Source organism: Lagopus muta, chromosome 7 (assembly GCF_023343835.1).
Source record: "Lagopus muta isolate bLagMut1 chromosome 7, bLagMut1 primary, whole genome shotgun sequence".
Lineage (NCBI taxonomy): Eukaryota > Metazoa > Chordata > Aves > Galliformes > Phasianidae > Lagopus > Lagopus muta.
In genome coordinates, this window is record NC_064439.1 from 30,874,060 (window position 1) to 30,900,049 (window position 25,990).

At 41.2% G+C, this 25,990-nt stretch overlaps 2 protein-coding genes across 7 annotated transcripts in view; both read left to right on the forward strand.

Moving 5' to 3' along the window:
• Window positions 1-3,838: 3,838 nt before the first annotated feature.
• Window positions 3,839-12,137, forward strand: FAM221A (family with sequence similarity 221 member A). Of its 3 annotated transcripts, XM_048951809.1 has the most exons (8): window positions 3,839-3,962; window positions 4,124-4,322; window positions 5,570-5,743; window positions 6,252-6,442; window positions 7,629-7,835; window positions 8,597-8,707; window positions 9,177-9,265; window positions 10,619-12,135. In XM_048951809.1, the coding sequence occupies exons 2-8, from the start codon at window positions 4,267-4,269 to the stop codon at window positions 10,679-10,681; spliced, it is 891 nt and encodes a 296-aa protein (XP_048807766.1). In that variant the 5' UTR covers window positions 3,839-3,962; window positions 4,124-4,266; the 3' UTR covers window positions 10,682-12,135. The 3 variants fall into 3 exon arrangements, with proteins under 3 accessions (XP_048807766.1, XP_048807765.1, XP_048807767.1); XM_048951808.1 differs by lacking the exon at window positions 3,839-3,962 and having other exon boundaries at window positions 3,987-4,322; XM_048951810.1 differs by lacking the exons at window positions 3,839-3,962; window positions 5,570-5,743 and having other exon boundaries at window positions 3,987-4,322; window positions 10,619-12,137.
• Window positions 12,138-14,062: 1,925 nt separating this feature from the next.
• The window catches only part of STK31 (serine/threonine kinase 31), a 34,782-nt gene continuing 22,854 nt past the window's right edge, over window positions 14,063-25,990 (forward strand). The window contains exons 1-10 of one of the 4 annotated variants that reach the window (XM_048951798.1): window positions 14,063-14,218; window positions 14,339-14,398; window positions 14,991-15,043; window positions 16,473-16,571; window positions 17,498-17,572; window positions 18,329-18,487; window positions 19,521-19,873; window positions 21,572-21,758; window positions 23,626-23,750; window positions 24,422-24,581. In XM_048951798.1, coding sequence (XP_048807755.1) covers window positions 14,347-14,398; window positions 14,991-15,043; window positions 16,473-16,571; window positions 17,498-17,572; window positions 18,329-18,487; window positions 19,521-19,873; window positions 21,572-21,758; window positions 23,626-23,750; window positions 24,422-24,581 — 1,263 coding nt within the window. In that variant the 5' untranslated portion in view covers window positions 14,063-14,218; window positions 14,339-14,346. The remainder of the gene's footprint in view (window positions 14,219-14,338; window positions 14,399-14,990; window positions 15,044-16,472; window positions 16,572-17,497; window positions 17,573-18,328; window positions 18,488-19,520; window positions 19,874-21,571; window positions 21,759-23,625; window positions 23,751-24,421; window positions 24,582-25,990) is intronic. The other 3 variants (XM_048951795.1, XM_048951796.1, XM_048951797.1) reach the window with 3 other exon arrangements.

Below are 25,990 nucleotides of genomic sequence, written 5' to 3' on the forward strand. Positions count from 1 at the left end.
TGTTGTATCCCACTTGTTTTTGTTGCCTTATTTTTTATATTTTAATAAAATATAAAGTTTTGTAACTTCTATACGTCAACTATATATTTTGTGTGGCCCAAGACAATTCCTCTTCATGCAGTCAAGATCATTAAGGTTGAGAAGACCTCTGCAATCTTCAAGTCTAGGCCCGCCAAAAGGTTGGACGCCCATGGAATAGGCTGTTACTGAATTGATGCTTCGATGAACCCGAAGCCTCGGGTTCTCTGGGATGATGCACGCATACTTTTTGTATCTCTTTAAAATGTCATTAAGATTCTTAAAATGTGGCCCAAGTTGAAGGAAAAAAAATCACATGATATACGTCAGTGTAATCACACCACTGAAATGCCAGTGGCATCACGTGCTGCAGAATTACCAGTAAGTGATGTAATTACTACAAATTTCCCACCTCTGTTTCTAAGCCCTCCAGTAAAAACCTTTCATTATGAGTTGGCCCTTGGTTCATTCATCAACTTCCTGTGGTTGGTCAGTAGATATCTAATCATGGTCTGTTTCTATGATGGCAAAACTGAAAAGAAATGTGTTGACATCTTTCACGTGCCCGTGAGCTAGAGCTAATCATAAGGTTTGTTTTTTTAATTGTAGCATATTGTATGGTCACTGCTAGAAGCGGATAGCAATAGCTTTTGTTTTCAAGTATATCAGAATATTGGTAAGAAGTGTGGAAGGAGGAAACAATTGGATGGAGACTGTTTCCATTATTCTTTATGCTACTCTAATTGGTCTCAGTTTTGGAGCAGCTAATTAGAGATGATCATTTACCAAACACATACAAACAGAATGGCTGATTACTACTTTAAAAGGATGACTTAAGAGTCTAAAATACAGTTATTTCTGATTTACTTATTATTCCTTTAATAAATCAGCTCTTTTCTATTTACATAGGTATTCCACTGAGGTGATTTTTAAAGCACTTCTCGAACTTGCCAGGATTTTTTAAAAGTTGCACATTTCATTGTTAACAGAGGGTGTTAATGGAGAGTGTCAGCACCCTGCGCAGCTTTAATCTGTTGCCTTTGATGTGTAGGTGGCACCTCAGGTCTCCCGGAGCTGTCCTGTGGGTGAGCGTCCATATGTTTAGCCCACTTCAATATGTTCCGAAAGCTTGGGCCAGCAATGCTTGTATGCTATGTGGCAGACACGGGAGGTAAAACAGCCATCTGGACTTCATAGAATCATAGAATAGCCTGGGTTGAAAAGGACCACAATGATCATTTAGTTTCAACCCCCCTGCTATGTGCAGGGTTACTAACCACCAGACCAGGCTGCTCAGAGCCACATCCAGCCTGGCCTTGTGTTTTTTGAACTTACCTTCTGGCACTCCTTGTTTGCAGTAGCGGAAAGCCCCACATGTGCTAATCTGATGGTTTACTGTGCAAAGACTGGTTTGGCTTGGTATTTAATGATTGTGATTTCAGATGTCCACTAACAATCTCTTAAAAGGAATGGGAGACAAGACAAGGTTTTCTGAATCCAAAATGTATTCCGGTACTTTTGCTGTGACACAGGAGCACTGGGTGCTTGAAATAGCCATTTTAGAAATGGATTTCTTTGTTGAAGTCTTTATGTCCATTCCCAAAGAAACTGGTGAGCACAAATTTGGATCCAAACAGACACTGGGACACTGCTGAGCTGAACACTGGCTCTTTGTCACAGAGATCACTTGCTGGGATCAAACCTGTTAATAGAGCCTTGGTTTTTAAGGTAGAGGATTAGTTGCTCTGGGGCAGGTGGCCCACAAAAATTTTTCTTAGTTCCAACACCTTCACACTGACTGCTTGTAGGTATTTTGATGCTGAAATATGGTACAGATGAATGTTTGTAGCCCTCACCAACAGCTGTCCTATTCAGAAACATGGCTCTGCATTCTGAACCCAAACTACTCAAGGGCACCATTTTATATGAAAGTTTCTTGGATGAGGTATGGGAAGGTGTGATACTGAAACTCTGCTCCTTCTGTGTGACCCAAGCTTGCCAGAGCCACTTCTCACTGTATTGGCAGAGCTGGGATCTCTGGCAGTGATGAAATGTGCGTACAGATGAGGCATTCCAGCTTTAGTGCAGCTCCTGTACAGCGCTGTGTTCCAGTACGTGCTAATTCCATGTTTGCAGGGCTTGTTCTCCTGCTTTCAAAGTTCCATCTCCCCTGTCTGTTTCAAAATGTTGGTCGCTGTAGGAATTCTTTTTTTCTTGGAGAGACATTCCTAACATTTGTTTTCCTCATCTAACTGCTGCTTTGCAGGAGCGCTGACTGCCACCATGAGTTGCTCCCATGTCATCTCTGCCTTTAAGATGTATAAATTCTGGGTACAGAGCTCAGAGGGGCAGATCTGTGCTGTAGTGCTGGCTGCTCTGCTGCCATTTCTTATACGTGGGGCATAGCCACAGGGCTAACAGCCCAACCATATGCCCTGTCACCTTGCTCAGATCCTGCTGGAAAGCTGACAGTGTCCCTGTGGTTTCAGCTCTCTGGGGGAGGCATTGGCAAAGCACTACCTTGGTCCTTGTGACACCGACACCTCTTCACCTTCTGTTTCCTTGCTGATGGCTTGCCCAGTGCAAAGCAATCCAGAGATTTCTTTGAACAGCCATGAATTTTTCAATAGGCATCTGTCACTTCACTGCTTGGAAAAGCTTTCCCTCTCGCTGTGACAGCCTGAGTATGAGCTCATGGCTTATGCTGATGTGCAATTTCAACATCAATTTCCTAAAGCTCGGTCCAGAAAAATACACCATATCCTATGCTCTCACATTCAGTCACTGTGCATGAAGTGCAAGGGTCCATGTGTTTGCATCAGGCAGTCAATTCATAGATAATGTAGTAAGTATCAGAAACAACCACTGTGGTCTGCCTGCTGCAGAAGGAGTTGTGCTGCTGCTTGTGGTGCTTTGAGAGCTGAGGGGGAACTGCAGGTTGCCAGAAGCACCTGTGGCTATGGGCTGTTCCTTCAGTTGGCCTCCTTTTGTCTTGAACTATGGATGATTTATTTCATAAAAGATGAGCTTTCAAAGAACATTAATGAGTTGGAGGTAACATTTATGATAGCAGGAGGCAGCTTTGGTGTTCTACATGAAATAGATCTTCCAAGCTGTGCTGGGTAAATGGCAAGTGATTTTTTAGGACCAACAGCTCTGGATTAGTTCACAATGATGGGGACTGTGCTGTACAGCAAATACTGCTGCTGGGTCACATCCTTCACATTCTGTGTAGATGCCTTCATTCACCAGAATGAAATGCTCCATAACGTCTTAAGTTCACCCCTGGAGGAACCTTTAGGTTCAGGATGTACAACATTACATTCAGGACTGGCAGAGGGTGGGGGGAGACCAAGGGGAGGTAGGCTCTTTGTTAAATGTGCACATTGTGGGGTGAGTCATAATAGGTATCTTCAGCATCAAGAATTACACAACATATGAAGGCAGGTCTGAAAGCAATGCCTCTGATTTCGTTATGTTGGCCCACGACGTCAGAGGTGGATGTTGGTGGTATGGCAGCACAGGTTGAAGCTTTCCATCAATATCTTGCTACATTTCATTGCTGTGTGACAGATGGCAGCAGAGGGGCAATCTGACAGGATGGCATCTGACGTGGAAGCATTGATGAAGCAAAGGGCTGTCACTGAGTTCCTCCGTGTGGGAAAAAATGGCGCCGTTGACATTCATTAGCATTTGCTGCATGTTCATAGAGACCAAACAGCAGGTGTTTGAACAGTGATGTGGTGGGTAGTACCAGTGATGAGAACTGGTGTCACCTCTACGAGCCAGAGTCAGAGCAGCAGTCCATGGAGCAGCGATGTGAATTCCCCGTTGCAAAAAAAGTTCAAGGCGAGGATTTGTACGTGGCTGGTTTGGGTGTGCAGTCCTCAACCACATAAGCTATGCCTGTCCGAGCACGTGACAGCTGACTGACTTACTGCACGGTGGGTGACGAATCCGCTTCTTGGCCGCTTCCACCCCTACTACCCTGAACAACGATGGCTTCCGTTATACTGCAGGAACAAGCAGTGAAAGCCAAGCCGCGCGGGGCTGCGTTAGCCTTTATTTCACACGGAACGTTTCCAGGACTTCTGTTTGCTTACAGGCACGGCAGCAGGACGAGAAGCAAACAGGTCCGTACCGGCAGCAGCCAAGGGCTGAGCGCAGCACGGAGCCGCTCCCCGCGCGCCGCGGTCAGTGCGCGCCTGCAAGGCTCGGGGGGCGCGGCCGCTGCCCGGCGGTCCGGGAATGGAGCGGCTGTCGGCGGACGCGGCGGCCTTGGAGGAGTACGCGGAGTACCGGCGGTGAGAGCGGGGCCCGGCCCGGCACGGGCATCCCGAGGGGAGGGGAGTTCTGGGAAACGCGGGTGGATCGCACCGAAAGTAATGCCTCCCGTTTATTTCCGTTTATTTACAACAGAGCGAGCACAGTAACGGTATTCGATAGAGCAAATTCTCAGCCACAAGGCGTTACTTTCCAGTGCGGTCACCACCATCAGCTGTGCGTTGTCGCCCATGATGAACGAGAGCCTGCATGCCACACTCATAAGAATCTGCAGTGGAGGTGACCCACTGCTTCACAGCCACTGTGGCAAACATCACTGCTAGGAAAACACTGCCCACACAGCCCATCTTTCATCGGCCCAAACAGAAGGCACCAAGTCTGCACTACCTGATGGGTGTGGTAGGAGTGCCCAGCCAAGATCAGCAGTCTTCTGAATGGGGTGTGGCCTGGCATTATGGTTTTACAAGGTTTTACAAGGGAAAGGCTGCTTTCTCTGGCCTGACTGGCAGTTTGAGCCTTCAGCTCAGTCAGAGGTCAGAGTTAAAGATTTGTCCAAGTTCCAGGAAATCCAGAAGGATCGCCCCTTTCCTGTCCCAAAGGACAGTGCCCATCTCTTTACCTGAAGGCAGTGTCTTGAACATTTTCTTTGATGGGGAATTTGTGTGTCACCACTCCATGGCCTGCCATCCTGTCTCTAGCTCGCAGCGATGATACGGCATCTCATCACAGGTGATGATGTGATCCAGGAAACTGTCGCCTTCAGCCTCATACTGGTTCCATAGGACCTGACAAACTCCCTCACAGTTGCCACTGCTGAAACGCACTGCCCATCGCCTTGCTGTGCTCACATCCACTGTTTGGCCTCCCTTACCATTCAGCATGTATTGATGAATGTCAGTGGGTGTTATTTTTTCTTCATGGAGGAGTTGAGTGGCACACCTTTGCTTCATACACATGTCCATGTCAGATGCCATTCTTCAGCCTGCCCCTCCGCTGCCATCTGTCACAGGGCAATGCCATGTAACAGGACATTGGTGGGAATGTTCAACCTGTGCTGCCATACCACCAACATCCGCCTCCAATCCTCCGATGTTGTGGGCCAGTATAATGAAATACTGGGCATCACTGTTGGAACAGACCTAATATATTACTAGAATAGTAATACACAACTTTTTGCTTTTATAGCAAAAATACCGTTATGTATTGTTTGATATAGTGAGAAACCTTTTAGTTTCTCCTTTTTGATTTTTTTATGACATGCTTACAGAATTGTAGGTGATGATGATGGAGGAAAGCTTTTTACCCCTGAGGAATACGAGGAGTACAAAAGAAAGGTGCTGCCCATCCGGCTGCAGAACAGGCTGTACGTCAGCTGGAGATCCCCCACGGGCATGGACTGCAAGCTGGTGGGACCAGAGACGCTGTGCTTCTGTACTCACCGGTGGGGTTCTTCGCTTTTTTTCTGCACCTTTGTGTTCTTTTTACATCAAAGAAATTTACAATTTTCTAGATCCAAATACAGCACAGGCAAGTTAATTTCGGGTCTGTTTTGGAAAATTAGGTTTTGAATCATGAGATTTTTTTTTTTTTTTTTAATCTAAATCCCAGTAACTTTTGTGCAGGCCAAAACAATTCTGCAGCCATCAATAAATTCAGCTTCAAGGCACAAGTTATTGTAGATCAGATTGATTGTGCCGGAGTTATCTGTAGGTGGGATTGGTTCCGACATTGTTATCAAAGTGAAACATAATTATCTGTAATATTTATAAAATAGATGGATGTAAATATACCTGATATTAAGTATCTGATTAAACATCAGTAATTAACAGTAATTAAGATAATTAAAGATACTTCAACTCAGAAGTTGTAAGGTAAATTATAAGTCTTCTGACGAGTTTTATCACACGTACTAACAAGGTTATAAAAGCTGTTATTTTTGCCCATTTCAGGTATAAACAACACAAAACAGACTACGAAGTGATTCCCAAAGACCGTCCCATCTGTGTGCCGTGCAGAGTGAGCCACTGTCCCTGCCAGTCCTACCACTACGTTCCTCTCAATGGCACGCAGCCCATCCGCTGTAGGTGCAAACACTTTGCTGATCAGCACAGTGCAGCTCCTGGATTTTCCTGCAACTCGTGTAAGTTACCATCAGCTTGCAGCAACCTTCACTTGTGAACTGAGTGGGAGCTGTGTCTGCCCAGAGAATTGCTAACGCTGTAACAAAGCAGTTCCTGAAGATACTGATTATTGGTCCAGAAAGGCAAATGGCAGCAAAATCCCACACAAAAGGTTTGGGAAAGCATTCGGGGGAAGCTTTTTGCTTCACTTGATTGAGGTTATTGTAATGAAACAGCAGTAATAACCATAGAAATTAAATAATGCACAAACTTCTTTGGAATCATATAAGCTGAAGATTTTTTCTTAGATTTCTATAATATTAGTGAATTTCTTTCTTGAAATCTATTTAATATGTACAGTAAAAATCATAATCAGCTTTTGCTGGATGAGGTGAGAATCACATCCCACAGGATTAACATAAAATATTTATGTTATGTTATGTTATGACAGCCTTTCAAGTGTTTGCTCTGAATAATGTGTAAGACTTAAACGTGCAGTTGGATGGTTCAAAGTGGAACCTTAGAACAAAAGGTTTTAAATAATCATTTATATCCTACACTTTTTCTTGTGTTTTTGAAAAGAGCAGGCACTTCTGAGAGCTTCAGAGATCGCACAGAGAAGGGCTAAGACTTGCTTCAGTGTTGTTTTATTGTACTAGTGCTGCTCTAGCCCAGCTGTCAAACATGGTAGATAAATTAGATGTAATATTAACATTTAAAAAGTACTTACTGTATGGTACATACAATATTTTGTATGAAAATACAGAGTAAGAACTCAATGACTGAAGAGTGCCCAAAATGAAGTAAGCAAGCCTTTCATGATTCTGAGAATGGCTCTACAAAATGACCTGTAACTGAGATTAGTTAGGGGCAGGTCATAAATAGGTTTGTAATGCAGTCCTAAAAGAATAACGAAACACCTGTAGTTCTTGTGCAGAACTCTCTCCAGCAGAGCTTTATGATATTTGGTCTGAGCCTTACTTAGGGCAGATACACCTCTATATCTGTTTCATGCTGTGTTGAAATGAGGCTGAGCAAAGACCAAATCATGTACAAGCTTCCCTATAGAAGATGTGGCTGGATGCTTTTGCTGTGAAGAAACTCTAGTTTTTGACAAGATCAGTTTGGAGAAATAGCGTTTTGTCTGCTGTGAGGTATAAATTCCATTACCATCTCCCTCAAAACATTTATTTATTTGTTAATTAGGTTCCACGTGTTCAGGATTTCACAGCTGCTTTACCTGTGGGTGCGGTCAGCCGACATACGCACATGAAACAGTAGTGGAAACTAAACAAGAGCGGTTAGCCCAGGGAAGGCCAGTTGGGCAGGATGTTCCCTATGCTGCTATGGGAGGACTGACTGGCTTCAGCTCACTGGCAGAAGGCTACATGAGACTTGATGACAGCGGAATAGGTGAGTGCAGCTGGCCTAAGATGAAATTTGAGTGCTCCAACTGGGTATTTTTGTGAAGTAGTCATTCAACAGAGACTTTCAGAGTCTGAAGGTGAACTGGATCAAAAGGAGTAGGACTTAAAGACAGACTTTTTTTCAGTAGTCTAAGGACTGCCCTGTCCAACTGCACATAGTGAAATGATCAAAATGGTGTTCTGTCAATAATTTCAGTGTTCAGCACAGTAGTTTCTAGCTAAATTGCATGTATTTTAAAGATAATTCTGCAACTTCTCTTTTATACTAATTTTCATTTTGTATTTATGTTAATCCTTTAGCATAATTCTGCCCAGATCTTCCTTTTTTATATTATTCCAACATTAACCCCCCTCCCCCCAGGTAGATCAGTGCCCATTCTGCACATACACACACACAAAACATCTGGACTTAGAAACCTCTGCTGCTCTGAGGTTTTGTGTCATATAGTAATGGACACATTCTATTCTGATATACTGTTTTATTTATTACTTCCATGCACTCTCTGCTTCTTTTTTCATATTCTGATCTTCTTTCCTGAGTTTGTTGTGGTTTAGAAGCCATTCTGTACCTGTATTAACTAAAGAACTGGAGATCTTCATTTCTTTTGAAGCCACTCTCTTTAACGTTTTTCTGCACAGTGTTTGTATGAATCTACACCTTTGTTTTGACACCAGCATCTGTGTTTTTAATACATCCTGCAAAGTGAATTTTTGTTTTCATTCAACTTATTGTTTTTTTTTTAACAGGGACTCCTTCTGCTGAGCTGTTAGAATCCCCTGTAACCAGCATGGATCATCCATTTCTAAAGGCATTTCAGGGACCTTCTGGCTCTGCTCAGACCATCTCGCAGCTAGCAGGTGGTATATTGGTAGAATAATACTTCTTACAGTAAATGTATCATATAAAATCTAATTTATTTATGAGTTGTGGAATGTTTAGGGATAAAAATCAAAGTTAAATACTAAAACAAGTCTTGATGCCTGCTGATCTGGAAGTTAGTGCAGTTGTTTAGCTCAATCCAGTAAGAGTGCCTTCTGCCAGAAAGTCTTTTCTTCATGGAATTAGGAATCAGTTATGCTTGTTTTAGATCCCTTCTTTTGAGAAAGTATTTAGCCATTAATGTCACTGTTGAATTCCTGTTTATCATAGCTGCTAGCCTTAGACTAAAAGGGATACTCATTAGTTCAACTTCTGAGGCTTGTTACTTGCATATCAAGGTGTTTTACTACATCCATACCACATCTCATTTTTAAACTAGTTTTGCCAATACTGTGGAACAGAGAGTATCATCAGTGGAAAAGTTTTCTTGTTTTTTTTTCTCTGTAGGTGGTTCCAGTGCTTCAGCACAAGTTTCTCATGAAAGGCATTCAGAAGAAGATGACATGGCTTATTTTGAGAAGCGTTATCAGGAGCGGGCAAGTTATTGTATTTATTGCTTAAATTAAATATATTCTCTCAAAGTGATGGCTAAGAAAGTTAAACATCTAATTTAAGTGGCATATAAATGTATTATGTCATCTCTTCATGTGAAAAACTAGCCTATTAAGGTAAGGTTTGAAATACAATTATGTGCTATTGCAGGATGGTAGTGGTCAGTCATGTCTGGATGGTATTTGCCTTAAACAAATGGATTTTTATTGTGTTAACTCTTCATAACACTAATAAAAACTCCTAAAAGCTCAACTGCTGTTACACTTGCTTCTTGCAACAAGAAAGCTGTTGGAGCTTTGTGAAACTTTAAGTCATTTTCTTTATTTTGGAAATCATTACAAAATGTGGTCAAACGTTGCAAATATGGGATCTATTTATAGGAGAAAATGTTATCATAACATTCAAATTGCTAAGTCTTTTCTCCATGCCAAGATTTTCTTTTCTCTGCAAGAGTTAGGAGGGATTTCAGTTACAGACCTCACACTCCAAATAAGGAAAGATGTTTTAAAATGAGTTCCTGTGTAGAAGTGTAGACATCTACAGGAATACTTAGCAGTCAGCTTGCTTCTGTACATCCTTTGCTTATTCTTAGTGTTACACAGGGGAAAAAAAACATGTTAAAAATATTGTTTTCTTTCTCCCTGCATTTCTGATAGCTACATACCCCTTTTGTATAATTGCTCTAAATAGGATCTCATTCACTTTAACATTTTATTTTATGATTTCAGTCACTTTTATATCTTTTATCACTTTTATAATAATACACGAGGAAAACTGTTGCTTCTGAAACCAACCGTTAGATTTGCTTGGACTAATTAATAAGTCTTACTACAAAATGGATGAGGTGAAATAGGTGTGTGTTGGCAGATCATACCATGCTCTAAGAGCCTACTATGTGGAAAAAACCTGCTGAGAAGAGGTGACTGTGCTGAGCAAGGTGTTGAGATGCAGGTTTAACATCTACTTCAGCAACAAAATTTCACTGTGATTTTGTGCATGGCGGTTGTCCTGTGTCTGTTACACTGCTGTAATAAACACCTGTAATTTTCATTGAGGTTAAGATTAATCCATGAACTGAGGGAATACCTGCATTGCCATTGTCAGAAATAAAGGCAGTCCTGGCTTGAATAGCAGAGGAACTGCAGAGCTATGAAAGCACTCCTTTGTCACTTGATTCAAAAGTGAGAACTTCTGGGTTGAACTAAGAATAATCTCTACCTCTCTCTGTCCCATAAATTGCTGATAAATTTGTGACTGGTTGTAGAGGCTCAATACTGCATTATTAGCCTACTTGCAAATTAACTCTTGAATCACTGTTGTGACTTTCTTTCTAACAGCTGAAAAAGGAGAAGGCTGCTAAAGGAAAAGAGAAAAGTCTGGTGCCATCAAAGAAGCCATGAGTTTAATGAATAAATATTAACTACATGGTTAATCATTTGTTACTTGTTGATTACATGTTAATTACATATTGTTTATTGAAGAATATTTTGTCACTGTACCTATTTGTTTACTTCTTTCTTCCCTTCTTTATTCAGTTCTGTTCTTTTACCAAAATTAATTTTTAATTATCTTGTAATGAATTTGGTACTTTAATCCAAGCGTTTCTAGTTGCTAGAATTGTTATATAAGTATAGAAAGGGCAAAGGAAGTATTGTACATCCTGTTCTTAGACTTTTATGATACACTTTATTTACAGAATTGCTAGGACTCATCTTGTTCATGGATTTGTACTCGGTAGTGTTTGTTTTATTAACGCTAGCATTTTAGTCATTAAATTGTTCATTTTTCTTTCTGTTGGTTCCGTCTCTGTTGCATAAAATTCAGATGTACCTTTTGTTTCTCACACTTCTCTAGGCTCTGTTCTTCCAATGTATATTTGTTACATCTGAAGTTCCATGTGCTCACAACCCCATTTCCACCCATTACTGGCTAGCTGAAAGGATCCTGCTGTCTGCATAGCAGTGACTGTCAGACTGAACTTTTGACAACATAAAGTGGACATGGATATGCTATTTATTGCACATAAGTAATTATATATTGCTTGATATAAAGTTCTTTATCCAACAGGTTCTCTTTCATTGTGTCTAATGCAAGAGTCCCTCAGGACGGGAGATGTCCATTTGTTTTGTCTGTGCACAGCTGTGGCAGCATGTATTGTCGTAAAGGTTGTGGCCATTTGTGTGAAAACTGAAAATTAGGTAACGCTGTGTGGTGCTTTAGGTCTGTTAAGTAGCACAATGCTGAATACCTGGCTGAGGCTGCAGGATGGTTGGAACTGGGAGGCAAAAATTGTGCCTGAGTTAACTTTGTAGGCTTGCCTGAAAACAGAGATGTAAGGTTGTTTGCCCTTAAGAGCTCTTGAACATGATTCTTGGACTGAAGGTTTTCAGGTGGTGTCTGCTGAGACTTTATAGCAAGAGCTGGCAGAAGCTTTAAAAGCTTTGATTCTCATCAGAGAACTGAATGTGGTGCCTGTATGTACCATACTGGCGGAGGAAATAAGGGGAGGTGGAATGCATTTGGGCAACTTCCTTTTCTTCAAACAGCAGCTGTGCAAAAGAAGGAAGGCTCCTGGAAGTGCGTGTGAGTCATACAGTGACTGATGGAGGTGGCTGGATCTGAGTGCAAACAGAATAAAGGCTTGTGACTGCTCTGCACAGCGACGTGTGCTGTGTTGCTGTTACCTTCGTTTAAATGCATTATATATTGAAGTGTATACTGAATGCTTAAAACAGATCTTTACCTTTAAATTCTAGAGTGTTACATATGGTTTTATCTTAATAAATAAAAATACTGATTTGAGCTCCCTCTTCTGGTCCTTATAAGTAATCATTTCTATAGTGCCTTGCGTGGTTTTGCAGTAGAATTACAAGAAAAAAAAACCCCACGTAGATAACATTTCTAAAAAATGGCAAATATACAGAAAAAAATAATTTTATTTCTGTTTTTCAAGAGATTATTACAAAATAAAATGAGAAATGTATTCCAACAGTCTTCTATTTATCCCTATAGCTGTAGCCATTGGAGAACACAGTTCCAGAAATGTATGTGTACATTTCAAAGATGAGATGTATCACAACAATATACTTTACAGGGAGAGGTTTTGATAGTTTCATTTCTCCATTGGAAGAAGGAAAGAAAATGGGAAAGGGAAAGGGCAGAGGAAGAGGAAAAGGAAAGGGAAGGAGAAAGGGAAAGGGATGGGGAAAGAGAAAGGCAGTGAAGGGGAGTGAAAGGAAAGGGAAAAGGAAAAAGGAAAAAGGGAAGGAAAAAGGAAAGGATTTAAGTTAAAAATACTTGCCAATTTGAAATGCTTGATTTGCCCAAATCCAGTTTTACTGAACTTCACACATCATTAACTCTTTTTTATCCTAGTCAATCTGTTAAAATTTTGTTCCATGCTTAAATTTAATTTAAAATTTCCAGTATAACAACACTAGAAAGTCATTACATGTAATTGATAATACTTTATAGTTGGAAAATAGTGGGATTTTAAAAATATCAACTGCATTAGATATTGTGTAGGAGTTCTGACCTCTTTTCACCAGTGTTGACGACTTTGAAGTAAAAGCAAGTTGGTTTGTTGCTACAAGGCATACTTTTGACTTCTTGGTACTACACTGTAGAACATCTTGCAGAATTTTTAGTATCCTTATATGAAAAAATCAGTGAAATATATTTTATAATGTTGCTGGCTGTGAAAACTGGAGACTGCTGTCATGTCTTGTGTGAAATTTGCAGATCAGAACGACTCTCAAAGTAACTAATCCAAAATTATCCTAAAAAAAAACCACATAATTTTTGTACTTCTATTAAAAAAAAGGAATTTTGTTAAAGGTAAAAGCAGAGATCAGATGCCAAAGTGTTTGCCACTGACAGCGTTCATGAAAGAGCTCAATTTCATGTGCACTTGTTGACAACTTGTTTCCTGAGAGAGGTCCTGGACTTTGGACGGAATGTTGGAAGGCAGATAAGTTATCACTTCATGATTTATCTGTGTGCATCTATCTGTCATTCAGCTGCACACATTAACTACTCCTGACTTTGATCCAAGGAATCGGGCAAGGAGATACGGGGATTTGTCGTAATAGAGAGCTCTAACCCATTCAAATGTAATTGCGTAGGTCTGAGACAGCACTTAGCCACTATTTGTGTTTAGAATAATTGGCTTTCAAACGAGTATTTGCCATTATTACAGTGCTCAGAGTAGAAGATAATTTTTTTCACTAGTGTTCATCCTCTATGGAAAAACTGAGGTGTAATATTAATGACACTAAAGACTAGCCAGCGATAAGGGAAGGAGAAGGGGTTCCTTCTGATTCTCTGATGCTAAATATAAAATGTGTGTCTTTCTCAGGTTGGGAGGAAGGGAACTGTGTGAATTCACAGCCAGCAATGCTGCAGAATGGTGCAATCAGCACAGAATTACTTTTGCAAGTTGTCAGAGTCTTTCTTGCACGTCGTGCATATTAAACGGCTCGTTGACAAGTCTCTGTAACACACTGATCGGGCTGCCCAGGGGAGCGGCGGGCTCACCGTCCCCAGAGGCCTTAAAGAAGTGTGCGTACGGCACTGAGGGACGTGGCCGGTTGGCACCGTGGGGATGGGCTGGTGGTTGGGCTGGATGATCTTTCCCAAACGGAATGATTCTATTCTAGGATTCTAATGAAAGCAGACCTGCTGCCGCTCCAAAACGAAGCGGTAAACGCGCTCACCTCTCCCCACCCTGCCCCAGGGCCTCGCTCCCTCAGCCGCCCCCCACCACGCATGGCAGCCCCGGGGCGCTGTGCGCACGCGCAGGGCCAGCGGCGGGAAACTGCGCGAAAGGCGGCAGCGCGTGCGAGCGCCGAGTCTTCGGCGGTGGCGCCGTGCGGTGGGGCTCCTTGTGGTTAAAAGTGCTGTGAGCTCCTTCAGCGGGGATCCAATTTGTGGGTAAGGTGAGAGCAGAGAGGGGGGCTGAGGGGTGGAGATCTTGCTTTTAGCGGGAGAAGGGTCTTATGGCTGTATGGGTGATACTGCCTTTTGCTTCAGCTGAAGCAAAGTCTGTGGTGTTGCAGGGGCAGTCATGAGTTCTGTCATGGGTGTTTGTGTGGATGAAGGCACGGACAACGGAAAAGGTAATGTGAAGTTTTTCTTCATCAAACAGTGTAATCTTACTCTTGAGAATAGAGTTAGCCTGGTTTTGCCTGGGGTGGAGTTTTGCTTCACAGCGCCCGGTGCGATGCTGTTGTGACTGCAGGAGAAAAGCAGCGTTGGTAGCACAGCGGTTGTTGCTGAGTAGCGCTGCGCCGAGCCACGGACCTGTCAGTTTCTCTGCTTCTCCTGCTGTACTGCTAGGAGGGGTGGGAGGGAGCAGAACCACAACGGCTGACCTCAGATATTCCCTACCCTGGGGCAATATGTGAAAAAACCGTAGAACTGAAGAGTTGCTTGTGTGCGGGCTGTCTGGGCATTGGTTGGCAGGTGGTGAGCAGTTGCTTTGTGTACTGCTTGTTTGGTATATTTATGTATTAATATCATATCCTTTTTTCCTCTGCCTTATTTTTTTTTAAATCTCAAACAGTGACTTTTTCTTGTTCCCCCCCTGTTCTCTCCCCCACTCCATCGAGAGGTGGGCAGTGAACAAAGGGCTGTGTAGTGCTCAGCTGCTGCTGGGTTAAACCACCACAAATGTTTCATTACTATTTTTTTTTTTCTTCCTCCTTCAAGCTGAGGATGTTGTGGGCTGTCATGTTGAAGATGCCATAACGTTTTGGGCACAGGTGAGTTTAAAAAAGAAGGTTATTCTAGATCTCAGAATCACAAGTGCTGTATCATTTAAAACTGAAATCAATCACTTTTCTAAAAAGTCAAAAATAATTGTCTGTCCATCTGTTTGAACTGTAGCCAGGTTTTTGTAGAATCGCTGTGGTTGGAAGAGATCACTAAGATCAAGTTCAGCCATCAGCCCATCACCACCACGTCTACTAATCCATGTCTCTTAATGCCACATAGATGCGTTTCTTGAACACCTCCAGGGATGGTGACTCTACCACCTCTCTGGGTAGTTTGTTCCACAAATGTTTGGTAGCCATTTGGTTTAAAAAAAAAAAAAAAAAAAAAAAAAAAGTTTTCGATATTACCTGCAAAATACTGCAGGAGGCAACAGGAGTACTCCAGGAGACAGGTTGGGTGTGGGTGAGTGTCTTCTGCTCTGTGGGACCCATTTCAGCTGAAGTGAACAGGGAGTTGTTTGAGGCATCAGGTCCCTTCCATTTTAGGCTGTGTGGGCAGGAGGGAGGTGTGAATAAGATGAAAAGCAGCAGCTTTCATTAATGGGTGCAGAAGGGAGAAGAGAGAACCAGGTGGCTTTGGGTTTACATGATCTGTTGACTGATGGAGTGTGTGTTAGTCAGCACCTGTCTCACTGCGAGCCCCATGGGCACAGCAGGCACTGGCCATCTTAATAAGAGCTGGGGGGAGAGAGCAACCTTTGCTTGTACTGTTTATGAAACAGCTTCCTCTTTTAAAAGAAAAGTAGATGTAATAGTTCATTCTCCTTTGCATTCTTACCCCGGTGTTCTGAGTCTTGGTTACAGTGTTTTATTTCATATTGCAAAGTGCAGAAGTTAGGAGTGTACTTCTGAGGATGACAGAATGTTTGGCTGCACTGATGTTTTCTTTCAGAGCTCTGAATGTTTTGCTTTGAATTACATGTAAAATTAACGTTGAATGTATACCATGCTATTGGATCTGACCCAGCCTCTCAGTGGTTCACATTAACCAAGCTGTAACTAGAAAGTGTCTGCTTTGCTTTGCTAAACCAAAACCTAAACCTTCAAAGTAAGGAGATGAGAGGTATGCTAGGGCTGTTGTCTCTTGGGTTTATGGAGAGAGATACAAAGAACACTGATCATGTACAAAAGTTTGTGAGGTGGGATTGATATGTGGGGTCTGTGTATTTCTTGCAGAATCTGGTAATTAAACAGTTAAAAATGCTCTATGTGGACTGTTTATTTGGGATATATTTATCTGCCTCTCCATGAAGTTTTGAAATATGAGCAGGCTTCCAAGTACAATTAAAGCCATGAAGTTCTAAACTTTAAGATCGGACATTACTTCAGTGGCTGTGCAACTGTTCTGACTTTGTTTTTGTAAGCATCAAGCAGCTATTAAAAATTGCAGTAACTCATGCCCTCTCTCCACACCTAGAACATCAGTAGCTGTAATGACCTCTTGAAATTAAGTTGTGCTCTGGCAGAAGCTTGTCCTCGGGCTCAAGCAGCATTTGGCAAGCTTGATTTTAATAAGGTACGTAGGTTATGCATATATAAAATTTGTTCTTCCCTTGGATGTAAAAGCTTTAATTGAATGTAGCCATTTTCTTTGCTGTCTTATTGGTCTTTATGTTGTGGGTCTGTGCTCTCCAAACCTATTTAAGAACTGCTGTTGGCCCTAACGAAAATGCTTAGTTGTTGTGTGCAAATTTTATTTCTTTCTTCACTTCAGACCTCAATTATAAATTATGCAACCATGTATGTGTGTGTATGTACATGTATATGAAATGATGGTTTGTAACTACAGAGCAATGCTTTTCTAGAGAAGGGATTCTTTGCTGCCTCAGAAAGTGTGGAAGATTAGATGAAAATCTGTAGTGCTTAGTGGGCTATACAAAGTGGTGTTAAGAGGATAAGAATACGTTTAGTTGCAGTTTTATGCAACTTTAGCTTATAAAGAGTGGTAACAACTTTTGTGTGAACTGCTGGTGGCTTGCTGCAGAAGAAGATTTAATAGAACAGTTTATCTTTGAGCTGTTTATTGTGTAGGTGAATGGCCGCCTGCCTTCCTCTTGAAGAAAACCCATTGATAGCAAACTCAGCACGTTGTGGTGTGACTGTTCCTTTGTTCAGCTTACTAAGCTGTCAGTGCCAATTCGATGTTGTAGCAACGCATTTGTAGGAAAAAAAACATACGAACCTGCTGTGTAAAACGTTAGTTTTTATAGTTGTGAGATTTTCTTTGAGTATTGTTTGTGGAGTAGAGGTTTATAGTTTTTGAAGCATCTAGTAAATGTTGTTATGAGAGATGGAACATCAAATGCATCACTTTGTTTTCAGAGTGCTGTTGAGATCATTGTAGCAGAGCGAAAACAAGATTTGCAGTGTATTACGAATATCGTTTTGATCTATGTTTATGCTTTCAGATTGCTGTTCTTGACTTTTCTGCCTAATTTTCAGATTTATGGTGGCTGTTTCTCTGAAGATAGATGTTGGTACAGATGTATGGTGCAGCGTATGATCAACAGTGAAAAGGCAGGAACAATTTTTTTTTCCAGTTTTTATGCACTTGTCAGCTTTTTTATTTTCTATGCTCCTGTGGGAAATAAATGCAACTCCTCCCTCCTTCTTCTAACCTTCCTGTCTGAATAAATACAAAAATCACTGAATATGGATGTGTGACAGAAATCCAAGCGACCCGTAATTTTGAATGTTGCTGATGAGAAGACTGACAAGACGTGCCATACTTGCAAAGTGCTGTTGGGATGTCTTGGAAAAAAAACAAAATCACAAGTGGTAGTTCATGTTGTTAAACGATGCAATTTAATTTCAAGCTGCTGAGAGGTGAAAATGGTAGCTGTTGTGTGATGTGTTAGTGCTGATCCGATTGCACCGAAAGGCTTCTTTGTCACTTTGGGTGGCTGACACAGAAGGCTTGTAGATCCTCTTTAAAATCATGATTTCTGAACGCCTTAGATTGTGTATCTGCCTATGGAAGGAAGTCTTCTGTATTACTTCCAAGTTGTAGTTCTTCGGAGGGGGGAGAAGAATATTGCCAATAAATGTCCTGGTACTCAAAGGTTTTCCAGTTCTTACGCAGTTCTTTAACTCTTTGAACTTTCTTTGAAGAGTGTGTTAGACTTAGTATGGGAGGGTCTGATTCCTGCCTCAGACACAGTACTGTGTCACACACATCTGTTAAAAAGCTTGTGCTGTAGTTCTTCTCAGTGCACGTTTTGGTAGGAGGTTCACATAACTTCTGCTTAATTATATTTTATGTCATTGTTACAGTGTCAGGTATTATACATTGACTATGGAAATTCTGAGATTATAAATAGATCAGAAATAGTTGAAATTCCTGAAAGCTTGCAATATCCAAGTATTGCCAAGAAGTACAGACTCTGGGGACTGCAGTTACCAGCTGAGCAGAACTTAAGCATGTTTGACCAGGTGAGTGGCAGATTTTGAAGCACTTATGATGTGCCTGCAACAGACGGTGCCAAATGTCTGTGTAGTGTCTTGAGGAGTTTTCGATGAGCAGAGTGTTCAGCTGTGATAGCAGGACATGCTGAGAAGCTCTGATTACTTGCCCTGAATGTACTCCAGAAGCTAAAATGGTTTGGTTCATGGTGTCCTGGGGAGGGATGATTTTAGAGTATGGTTTTGCAGTTCTGCGTACTCAGCAGCTGCTGCCAACAAGACTGATAACAACTCAGAGCTGTTCTGAGTGGCTCTACTCGGTCTAGTTTTGAGAAGTGATCTTCTTGTGGACATCACCAATTCTGCACTCTTAAAATTATGCTCTGCTGCTCTCAGCTGCCTCAAGCGGCAGTTGCCAGGGGAGCTGAACAGGGAGTGGCTGTCCTGCCTGCCGTGTGGCTCTGTGCCATTCAGAGGAGATACTGAGACCCCTTGTGTGTAGTCTCTTCCCTGTGTCCTATTCACATTGCTTAATGTGATGAGGACGTGAAAATCTGTTATGATTTCTGGTTGGCTTTTGTTTGCTTGTTCTTTCCATCACTTTGTATTGCTTGTGGTAGAGCTTTCTTTGCTTCCTGTGTGTTGAAATATCTCTTTCCTTCCTCCAGTCTCTTCCACTCTTAATTTTAAGTGATGGCAGCTTATGTTCAGATGTTCAGGCTGAACAAAAATCAAAACTGCTAGTTTATATTTTTGTTAGTGGCATTTTGGACTCGCCATCTATAAATGATACCGAATTCTTTGAAGTTAAATAATGAGTGAGAAATATTGGTGATGTCCAATCTGGTGTTAACAGAGATTACATCAGGTAGAGGCAGAGTTGCACAGATGCACTGTTGTTTCAGAATAAGTGTGTCAAACATATGAAGCTTTATTTGTGTTGCTCCTTGGGTTTTGGTCTTAAATTCTGTTTTGTTTTGGTTTCATAGCAGAAAGTTGTCAAAAATGAGTTGTAAGTTTTCAAAATGACTGGTACACAACATCAGTATATTTTACTTCACAGGGGAAGACATTCTTGGGTAGCCTCGTTTTTGAAAAAGCAATAAAAGTACGGCAGAAGGCCAGGCAGAAGGATGATATCATTCTTGTCCAGGCAGAATGTGAAAAAGTAGACATTGGAGAAGAGGTGGCCAAGGCGGGGTTTGCTGAAAAGTGCAGATCTCCGGGAAGCACTGAAGATATGGAAAAGAGAGAAGATGCCGTGCAAAACCAGCGTAAGAAGATGAAAGCTCCTGCTCCTCTGTGGGTGAACAGGCCTGGTCATGTGCTGTGCAACCGTCCCACAGCAGTCTTGGACCCTGTAGCTGCCACTGCAAGGAATCAGGCTTTTGCTGGAAACCGTGTGATTCTTACAAAGTAAGGCAGTGGGATGTCAGGGAAAGGTTTGTGTGAGTGTGTGATCGGTGTAGTTGCTGGGATGTGTTTATGTGAGAAGGTGGTGGGTAAATGATTGTCTGAGATGAAAGGTTCTTCTGTCTTCCCAGCATCCAGTAATGCTGGTACTGAGTGGAAGAGAGATACAAAAGCACGTGTGTGGTGTGCTGTGGTAATGGGAGTTAGGGCAGTAACCTGTACAAAACCTATTCTTACTGTTGTTGCGTGTTGTTCTTCATTTGCTTTCCAAAGAGAATTTTGTTTGTCTTAATGCAACACTTCTGAAAAAGTAGAAAGTATGGCATCTATTAAGCAGTGAACCTTAGTTGGAAGTGAAGGTTGCAGGGTATTGGGCCTCCTGGAGATTCTGCACTGACAGTCAGTGATGTTCCTTTATGCATCTGCGTAATTGCCACAGGCTTATCTCTGAGAGTCTTTGTTACTACTCCATGTTTATTTACATGTGTTAAAACTCATGGACTCAAATGTGGAATGTGAAAGTACATTCACCTGGCAGGACAAACATTTTGGTTATTTATTTGTGCAGGAGCTCAACTGTGTGTGCTGGTTAAGAAACAAAGCCAGCAATTGTAGTCTGAAGGCTTTAGGGGGTAGTGATGTCTGCAGCTGGTAATTACATTGACAAGAGCTAGTGGTAACTTGGCAGTTTGAGTTGTCAGAAATCTTTTAAAATAAACTTGTCCTACAATTGCTAGGATTGCCATGGCAACAGGCTGCTGGGGAAGATGTTTGTGGATGGAAAAGATGGTACTTCTCATTCAGAGAGCTGCAGTGATGTAAGAAATCATATTCTTAAAAAAAAAAAAAACAAAAAACCAAGAAACCAACCCCAAACACCCTGGGTTGGTTAAATTTACAATTAAATCACATAGGCAGTTCTGTGCTGTTAACAAATACTAATATGAGATGAAGTGCTCTTTAAAGAAGTCTGAATTCACAGTGTAGTGCCTTATCATAAATCACTTAAATACTCTGAGCTGGCCTGATTTCTGAGTTACATACACCCCAAATCTAATTTTTAAAAAAGAGACAATAATTGTTATTATCTAGTATTATTGTTATGTGACTCTTGCTGTTGAGCTGGCACTGTACCCCAAAGAATCCTGTCTGGTCTGAGTGGTTGGCAGCTGCAGATCCTTTATTCCATTTCCACATATTCTGGTGATTTTAGCATGTTGCAGGAGGGCTGTAATCATGAAGGAGAATGAGGTGGAAAGAAAAACTGTGATGTAAGTAATGCCATGCAGGGGTAGAGATCCAAAATGCTTCCCTTAAAGTAGTTCAAAAAGAAAAGTCTATTCAGTAGGTATAAAATTGGAATTATTGGCTACTGTGGGTCTGATGTGTGGTGCAGCAAGATGGTTTGGTTTTTTTGGATGGAGAGGCATTTGAGTTAGCAATAGTAAAACATAAAGGGTTCTCTTCAAATGATGTATGAATGTTGTGCTTCTTGATTGTTTTCTTCTTCAGTGTTGTGTAACAGCCTTTGAAGACTCCAGTGGAGAGAGTTATAAATTGTGAAGAAATAAAACACAATTATGTAGATGCTTTTATAGTCTCCTTATGGGTATTTTGTAGTCATTACTGAAACTATGATAGCATGAACGAATGCACATTGTGGTGGGTTTTGTCTTGTTAATTCCCCTTAATTTTTTAAAGGGACAAAACACCAGCTTCTGCCCCAGTGCTTAACAGAAGTTTGGCGCGTGTAAGAGATCAGAACCTGGCTGAAGAGAATGACATCTTTGAAGAGGAGAAAGAAACTCGAAGAAAGGAGAATGTAAATCTATTGAGAAGACAGAAGGAACTAGAACTGGAAGTAGAGCATCTGAAAGGTGAACTTCAGGTATGTGAACATTATTTTTTTTTAAATGCAAGCTTCTTTGCTGGTTGCAGATGTTTTTCATGGTGCTTCTGTCTTGTAGTTTCTTCAGGCTGCAGTTCAAGGCTGTGCTCTGCTGTTGGAAATACAACAGGATCACACTGGTTGGACAGACTTGGTTTTCCCCAGTGCAGGGCATGCTGGCAGTGTTGTCACATGCACTGTGGTCCAGGCTGCACCCTCACTCCCTTGGGTGTATGTAGCAGCTTGCTGCTGCACTTAGTGCAGTTTGAGCTTTGAGTTTTGCATTTTGTGATTAAAAACATGCTTTGTTTCTAAGGACGTTGTCCAGCCTTTTTTTCCTCGCTTAAAGGCTAAATAAAACTCTGTATGCTAGGCTGAAAACTCCAAAGCATCACAGAATCGCAGCAGCTATTGAATTTTAGGACTGGAGGAAAATGTTTGTTTTCTGAATTGCTGCTGAATAGAAAAGATACAAATACCACATGCTTGTATTTCTTCCAGGGAAATGCAGTTCTTCCTAACGTTGTGTGAGAAGTGCAGTGCTTAATTACTGATAGGCTTCAGAATGCTGTGTGGTTTTGTGTGGTAAACAGCAAGAGTGAGAAGAGGTCAATGTGTGAAGGGATGTAATTCTTGTGTGAGTTGAGGAAAAAATCTCGCAACCTCTTAAACGTAGAGATAAGAAGGAGGATGTAGCATTGTGTAAAGCATTCTGATGCCCTCAACACCGAGGTTGTGAAGAAGAGCTCCTTCCTATTTCTCTGTTGCTTTAATGAGACTACTGGTAACCTGGCTCTCCCTTGAATACCCTTGTTTCTACGTGCACTGACCTGTTACAATTGTTTGTCATCAGCTAAAGATACCAAGTTTGTGCACTAATGCAAATTAAATTTACAAATATCAGTGTAGGATCTGAAGCTAACAAAAAGTTCCTTAAATTCAAGGAGTTCTTGGAAGCGTTTCTTAACTGTATTCTGATTTTTTTTTTTTTTTTTTTAAGGTGTTTTCTACAAATTTTAATTACCTTTTTGTTGACTGGAAGTAAATGCTTTAAAGGAAACGGTTGTGGATGTTTGCTGAAGTATGAAAATCTTTGCTTGTTGCTAAAAACACTGAAGTGATGTGTTTTTAGAAAGGGCTATGGGTGATGGTTGCTGCTTTAAGGAGTGCTTCAGAAATGTCCTACAGTCAGTAGGCTTTAAATGCTCATCAGTAAATACAAAACAGTGTGTAGTGTGAGGTGGGTGTTTTTGCTGGGGGGGGGGTTTACTGTATATAATATAGATGTAGCTAGTCTAGAGAGGTTCACAGTCTCTGAAGACTGTTCTGATACTTGAAATGGGGTTTATAAGTGCATCTCAGTGGTATGAAAGCAAGGGCTTTTAACTTCAGGTTGTCCCTTGTAGAATGTAGCCTGATTGGTTTTTTTTCTTTGTTTTTCTGCTGAGAAAATTCTTTGTGGGAAGATCCGTATGGTTGTAAAGTACAGTAAGAACTGTACTGCACTGTTTTAGGTGTGATTTTGGGAGTAAGGAGTTGAATGTGGTCCCAACAGTGACTTCCCTAGACTAATGCTTTGCAATTTGTCAGTAAGAAAAGAAAAAATTCCATATTGTCTTAAGGGATGCTAGCAAATGGGGAGTACACTTAAACACATTACTACTAAAATGAGAGGAAGGAAATGAACCAAGGACTGACAAGAAGCTATTAAAAGGAAAAACACTTTCATATTGGTTTTTGTGTTCCTGGGCATTTTGTCAGTGTTTCAATAGCAGCTAGGCTTTTAAAGGTTTAAACTGTGGTCTGTGTGTTAGTCATCCCAGCTGATTCTGTCTTTCTGTCTGAAACATTACTCCAAAATTGACAGATGATTAAACAAGAGAAGGAAGAATCCAGGAAAAGAGCTGAGTATCTTGAGGAAACCCTGCAGAAGTACGTTGGAACAAAAATGAAAGATTTGGCTGCTAAGGTGAAGATGTTGAAAGAAATCAGGTATGTATTTGTTTCTAACGTAGTACTTTTTAATGTTGCCCTCTTTATCCTCTGAAAGCATACTTTCATTTCCCAGGTTCTTTTCTAGAACAAGTACTGTGTTGGGAGGGTAATCTCCAAAGCTTAAACTTGAGGTTTTTTTTTCTTTTTTTTTATCACACTGGGATTTGTGTTGCCTTTCAATTCCAGTGTTAAGGAAGATGCTCATTACTATTTAGTTTAGATATCTTTATTGCTGGTAGAGGTAATCTCATTGGGTACTTGAAGTTAGCTCTCTAGTATTAAAAGAAGGAATGAAGCTGCAAGGGGCTGAGACTTGAAATAGAAATGACCGTCAGTGCCTTTAAGAAGGAGCATACGTAATGCTCACATGTTCATAACAGTTGAATAAAGAAAATGTAGAGGGGCGAAATAATACAGAATAGAAATTAAGAGTGTAATACTGAGATATAATGGATGTACTCTTCGTACTTCCTTCCTCAAAGAGGGGTTTAACATCTGAGGGAGGCATGCTGCTTTTACTGCCTTGTGGTAGAAACTAGGTGAACATGATAGTTGTCAAGCTCTGTATGTGGAAGGTGAGCGAATAGCACTGAGTTCTAAAGTGCTTGAGTTCTGGGGAAAAATAAGTATTTTCTGGATAAAAAGTCTGTTTCTTCCTTAATATTCAGGCGTGCAAAAAAGAATGCTGGTTTTGGGGAGCAGCTTTCACAAGCCATAAAACTGGTTACAGAAGGAAATATCACTGTTCCGTGTTCCTTGGAAAAAGTGCAGAAGCTTTGGACAGAGTATGACTTGGCTCAGGAGATGATTCAGTTATGCAAAAATGGGGTACGTTTTGACAAGAGCATTTTAGTCTTGTGAGTGCACCGGGGTATCGTGGGCACAGCAAGGAAATGCTACCTGGCAAAAGGCAGACATCAGATCTCTGTTACCTTCTGCAACTGATAAATTTATGAACTGTTATTTTTCTATTTGATGTAGACTGCTTTGACACCCTTGATAGTTATGAAAACATGTGAGCATATCAGAATGCATTGACTGAAGGTCTTCTATTCTGTAATAATTAAAAACCACTTCAGCTGTGCAGCTGATGTGTCTTTAAAGCCTTTCTTGAAGCAGTGTGCCACTACAGTATTATGTAAGTCCCTCCCGTGGGGGTGTATAGGGAAATTGATATGCAAATGGCAACTGTGCAGGCAGATGGGCTTGTACGGGGGAAAGATGCCATCTAGTGTAACTTCTCAGCTGCTACAATCAGTGAAAGCCTGCCTGAGTATGTAAGAAGTGGCTGTGATGATAAATATGGTTATGTACTGCCTCTTGTTGGAGGTGCTGCTTTTGAGAACAGGAGGGTTCTGTACACTGTGGCAGGTGGTGTGGTGTGGTGGGCCTGGGGAAGTAGCAGTGCTCTGGGAACGTGGCAGCAAACATGTTGTGTTATCATATATAACCTGAAACCTTTTTAAATGTCTTTGCTGAAGAGGTATTGCAGCATTTCAGTGAATTTAATGGCTCATGAAATGGACTAAAAAATAAGCCATATGGTTGAATAAAATACATTCTGTTCTTGTGCAGGGCAAGAATTAGAACATCTGTAGCATAGCTCACATTCAATTGATGTAGGTGAGAAGAGATTCTTTCATTTACTGAAAACTTAGTCAAATGCTTAAAATATTGTGTTAGTAAACATACAGCACTTTGGGCTTGCTTTGTACAGGCTGGCAACATATAGAAGAGTAGCTGCTGCTGCTACTTTTCTCTCCTCTGAGTTGCTAACCCCAGAAAGCAGCATTCATCCAGGAAAAGCTTCCTGAAAAGAGGTCTCAGTTTTGAAGAGTGTTTCAGGATTTTCTTTCTTTTTTTTTTTTTTTTTTTTTTTTTTTTTTTTTTAGTGAATTTACTTTTATATGTCAGAGCATCTTGGTATTGCCATTCTTTTTAGCTGTGGGTGGCTAACAGTGATGTTGTCTACAGGATGCGTTGTAGTGTTGAACTGTTAGAGCAGTTGAAATGCTATGGCCAGGCTGCACTGTGTTCTTCCAGATATGTTTGTTTTAGCACTGTGTTTCATGTTGGCAAGGTGTGGCCTTGCAGCAGCCTGAAAACCAGTTCTGTTCAGAAATAAACCCTCCACCTTCCTTCTTGGCATTGTTCCTAATTACCTTAAACTAAGGCATAAATGAATGGTGGCACAAACTCTTATGACTTCTCAAGAGCCTTCTGTGGCTTTCGAAGAT